General features: G+C 48.6%; 1 protein-coding gene across 1 annotated transcript; it reads left to right on the top strand.

The window, feature by feature from the left end:
- Positions 1-1,508: 1,508 nt before the first annotated feature.
- Positions 1,509-4,304, top strand: LOC100765811 (granzyme B). Its single transcript, XM_027390051.2, has 5 exons — positions 1,509-1,563; positions 2,417-2,564; positions 2,979-3,114; positions 3,263-3,523; positions 4,116-4,304. Exons 1-5 carry the CDS (start codon positions 1,509-1,511, stop codon positions 4,302-4,304), a joined length of 789 nt encoding a protein of 262 aa, XP_027245852.2.
- The last annotated feature ends 600 nt before the right edge of the window (positions 4,305-4,904 follow it).

Genomic DNA, 4,904 nt, shown 5'->3' with positions numbered 1-4,904 from the left:
AGTATGGGTCACAACCATTGTCTACATGGTATTATAGGTGAAATCATGGCCTTTTTTGATAAATTTTGTTGTGTTATATGAAAAAGTCAGTGCTGTCTCTAATGCTGGAATGAATTGATTTGCCCCTGTATCATGAGTTGATATTTTGGTTCCTTGGTTCCTTTGTTATTACAGTCTGACTTTTAAGGAATATCTATTGATATTTAATATAAAGGGCATTTATTTATAATAAGTAAATATTTTTCATTCTCTGGGCAGAATACAAAAAATACTAAGAGGAATTTGGGGAAACAGTTGGTGGGTAGTGTTTGACGTGCAACCATGAGGACCTAGAACATACTGAAAAGCTGGGTGTGGTGATAACACCTGTAACGGGGGCTCTGGGGAGATGGAGACAGACAGATACCTGAGGTTCTCTGGCCAGCCAGTTTAGCCTAATCACCAAGCTAAGTGAGAGACTGTGCCTCACAAAACAAGGCAGATGGAAGCTGAAAATGACCCCCAAGGTTCACTCCTGACTACATACACACATATAGACACATGCACCAATACCTGCATACACACATACATACACACACACACACACACACACACACAGCGAGAGAGTGAGAGAGAGAGAGAGAGAGAGAGAGAGAGAGAGAGAGAGAGAGAGAAAGAGAGAGAGAGAACAATTGTTGAGTTTTAGCTGCCTGGCTTGCTCTCTTATGTCGCACCATATCAGCAATTCAGTGATCTGACTATCCTTGGGGAAACTAGATCTTTCCCAACCTTAGTTCACAGGTTTGCTTGGGACAAATGTCAGTCTCCCTGAAGAAGTAGAAATGACTCAGGCTTTGGTCAGTCAGTGGTTCAACCTTCAGAGCCTGCAGCAATCTCTCATCTTTGGTCAATAAATGTCAAATGTGGGTTTTTCATAAGAAAGGGCTTTGTCACATGGAACTTTTGAAGCAATGGTGCTAAATAGGCTGAAGGTGTTTGGTAGACCTCTCTGTTACTGCCTTGTCCATCATTCTACCATTGCCCTCCCCAAACTGCATTCTGGTCATGGATGCCCCTGGTTACTTCCCATTAGGTGGTCAGCTCACACTTGGTCCTAACAAGAGATGAGCCTAAATGCACACCTGTCCTTATGGACTCTGAAGTGTGACACTGAAAGCACTGATGTTCCACTACTGGGAAGTTGGGTTTCTGAGACTCTGATACCAAACCCTAGAAGCCCCACCCTCTACCCTTGTGTTCCTGCCATGGGCTGTAACTGGCGGCTCTCTGAGTCATTGGCTGTGGGTTCTGCGGTGGTTACTTTATGATTCTCACACAACACTCAGAAGACTTCACCAGGCAGAAGCAGTAAGGGTAAGGCTTTCATAGAAAGCCCTGTGATGAAGCATCATAAAAACAGAGGGGGCACAAGGTCGCCGAGCCAACTCCACCTCCTTCATCTCCTAGAGGTTAAAAGAGAGCAAGGGCAAAGCCCCAGGTGCTGGGACCTGCTCGGCCTTCCAGAGAAGATGAAGTTCCTCCTGCTACTGCTGGCTCTTTCTCTGCCCCCTGGGACAAAGGCAGGTGAGTGAGCAACACTTCCCTTAGTGGCTTGACGCTGTCACCAGTAGTGGTTAGTCCAAGGCCTTTCTCAGGAAGAGAAAGTGCTAGCCCCTCCCTGAGCCATACCTTGTCATCTGGAAAGTGGATTTTCCTAGAAGTCTATGGTAAAGGGTAGGGACCTGCAAAGCAGAGAACAGTATGTTCTCCCAGGGCAGGCAGAATGGGCCTGGCTTCATCTATAATGATCCAGGCATTCCCTCATCAAGTACTCCTCAAAGAAACCTACATCCCAGAGTAAATGCTTTTGCTGAATCCCAAGCCACGAGGTCTGTCCTTCAACTCTGAGCATCCCCGGCTCTTGCTGGTTCCAACAGTGTTCAAGCTTAAGCCCCAAGCTTGTGCTGCTTTCTAGAATGCCAGTCCCTGCATCTAGGAATGAATGGGGAGTCATCACCCATGAAGCCAGTGGTCTTTATTGAGCACCTAGTACATGCTAGGCCTGAAGAAATAGGATGCTACAAAGTTTACGCTGAAGCTTTTGTCCCTAGAAAACAGCACTGTTCCAGGCACCACAGGGCTGTGGAGCTGGGCATGGTTAGACAGTCTCTGGGTACAGAAGTCAGGGGACAGTCATGCTGAGTCCTCAGCATTACCTTGCTCAGAGACTTAGGCTACTCCAACTATGTGGGAAAAAAAGATTGGTAGACCAAGACATAGTTGTCTCTCCTTTTTGAGAAGGGGGACTTGAAGGCTCTCCTCTCAGCCTGCTCTTAACTCCAGTCCTCCCTGGTTCCCAAATGCCTAACAAGTCTGGAACACAATGCTCATCTGGTTAACTATTAGGTGCATACAAAAAGGCTGGCTTTCCTTTTAGGCGAGATCATCGGGGGACATGAAGCCAAGCCCCACTCACGTCCCTACATGGCTTATCTTCAGATCATGGATCGGGATACTCTGAAGAGGTGTGGTGGGTTCCTCATAAGAGAGGACTTTGTGCTGACGGCTGCTCACTGTTCAGGGAGGTAAGCAGCAAGAAACAGTCCAGGCCCTCCTGGGGACTTTACACAGAGACCCTGCCCTCTTCCTAAGGGACTTGGGATGAGAGAGGGCCAAGCAAGTATGATGAAGGAGAAGCAGGCTGGCACCAGATTCTCAGCCAAGAAATCAAGCACATTTAGATGGGGGTTAGTATTGCAGTGCAAACCAAACAAGGCAGAGTGCTTTATTAGCACACTGACCTGGGAACCTTGGTGCATCTGCTGGTCTGTGATCTGATCTATTTTTATAGCTAAGTAGATCAAGGCATAGTCACTCCTGTTCCCTGAGCTTCCCTCAGCTAAAGCACTACCATGGCCAGCATGTCCTGTCCTTCACACCTCCTGGGCTGCATCCTCTCTGAAACCACATCTCTCATCTACACTCTGCTCTCTTCACAGCTCAATAAATGTAACCTTGGGGGCGCACAACATCAAAGAAAAGGAGGAGACCCAGCAGATCATCCCTGTGGCAAAGGCCATTCCACACCCTGACTATAATTCTAAGAAGATCCTCAATGATATCATGCTGTTAAAGGTGAGACCTGCTACCCTCATCATGGTCCATGGCTTGCCCCACCTCTCCTCCTCTCTCCCTGCTTTTCTCCCTGCCATCCTGGTTTTCAGAGTGTCCCAGGCCAGCAGGCTCCTGGCTGAGCTGCTCTCTTCTGCCTCTCAACCAACAGCTGAAGAGGAAGGCCAAGAGGACTAAAGCTGTGAGGCCCCTCAATCTGCCCAGGCGAGGGGTCCACGTGAAGCCAGGGGACATGTGCTATGTGGCTGGCTGGGGAAAGATGGCTGTAAATGGCAACTTTGCAAATGCACTACAAGAGGTGGAACTAATAGTGCAGAAGGATCAGGAGTGTGAGTCGTATTTACAAGATTATTACAACAAAGCTGTTGAGATATGTGCGGGGGACCCAACGATCAAGCGTGCTTCCTTTTCAGTAAGTTGGATTGCCATCATTTACTGGCTCCATGGGAGGGGAAAAGCTAACTGGGACCTAGAGTCAAGCATCAGGGGACTACTTGGCTGTGACCCTTCTCCCTGGGAACAGCCGACCCAGTAGCTAACTAGGGCCTCGGAGCTGACCAGGAGTCTCTTTGAGACAGCTGGTATAGGAGGAGAATTTGCACAGTCCTCCTGACACCAGGCTCAGACTTTAGAAAGCTGTGTTCCTTATATGTCATCACCACAAACACCTGTCTCCTCAGAGCAGGAAGCCATATTTGTCAATTGTCCTGTCCCCCATGCTCATATCAGGCCCACTCATCTGTACCTGGGATCTTAAACAATGGCCTGGAGATGAGGGTCCCACACACCTTCATACAAAGAGGATCACAGACTTGGAGAGAAGGCAGAGCTGGGCTCAAGAGGGAGGTGAAGCAGTAACTCTGTCCACAATCAGAGCAGAATCTATACACCAGGCCTGAGCTCTCATCTCCCACATACAGAGTACACAAGGTACCCTTCTGGAGAGGGAGGCTGGGACTAGGGAGAAATCAGATCAGACCCCTATAACCCCTCTCTATTCACAGGGGGATTCTGGAGGACCTCTCGTGTGCAAGAAAGTGGCTGCAGGCATCGTATCCTTTGGAAAAAATGATAGTTCAACACCAAGAGCCTTCACGAGAGTGTCAAGTTTCTTATCATGGATAAAGAAAACTATGAAACGCAACAAACAACAGAGCAAAACAGACTCCTCCCTGACTCACCGTCTTCCCTAGGCTGAGTCCAGGGCTGTCCTAGGACAGAAGCCAGCAACTCAATAAAGTCTCTTTGCTCAATGGAAAGACTGGTTTCCTGTGCATTCATGGGGATCAACTCTGTGCCAGCAGGCCAATGGCATGTTTCTGCTCACCCCAACACCACATACACCCCATACCCGAAAACTCAGTCAAGGCCATTGTCCAGATACTTTTTACTTGTCCTACTCTCCAGTGCCTGCCTTTTTATAGGCCCAAAGCTGAGTCCTTCAAGAGATAATTGTGAGCTCTGTCTCCCATGTCTCCAGACCAATGAATGGTGCTTTCCCTCTCCTTTCCTCCAATGACACAGAGGAGGGAGAAGATCACCCTGGACACCATGACTAGAGACGGAGGTCACTGTAGATGGGACTCCATGGGCACAGTATCTCCGTCCCACAGCTTCCCCATTAAGTGACAGCTCTTTCAGTAAGGGCTGCTCCACATCTGGGACAAGTTTCCTTGTCCTCCTCTGGACACAGGGCCAGCTTCCTCAGGCCTCCTAGCTCCACCCTCTTGTCTTCATGCCCACTGAGATGAGGCTATCAACTTCTGTGCTTTACAGCCCAGTAGATCTGACCA

The sequence above is a fragment of the Cricetulus griseus genome (assembly GCF_003668045.3).
Source record: "Cricetulus griseus strain 17A/GY chromosome 1 unlocalized genomic scaffold, alternate assembly CriGri-PICRH-1.0 chr1_1, whole genome shotgun sequence".
Classification (NCBI taxonomy): Eukaryota; Metazoa; Chordata; class Mammalia; order Rodentia; family Cricetidae; genus Cricetulus; species Cricetulus griseus.
This window is presented reverse-complemented; position numbering and strand designations above follow the sequence as displayed.

Coding starts and splice junctions, on each gene's coding strand:
- LOC100765811 (XM_027390051.2), top strand. CDS start 1,509: ATGAAGTTCCTCCTGCTACTGCTGGCTCTTTCTCTGCCCCCTGGGACA. Junction 1,564..2,416: donor GCCCCCTGGGACAAAGGCAG/GTGAGTGAGCAA, acceptor CTTTCCTTTTAG/GCGAGATCATCGGGGGACAT. Junction 2,565..2,978: donor GCTGCTCACTGTTCAGGGAG/GTAAGCAGCAAG, acceptor CTCTCTTCACAG/CTCAATAAATGTAACCTTGG.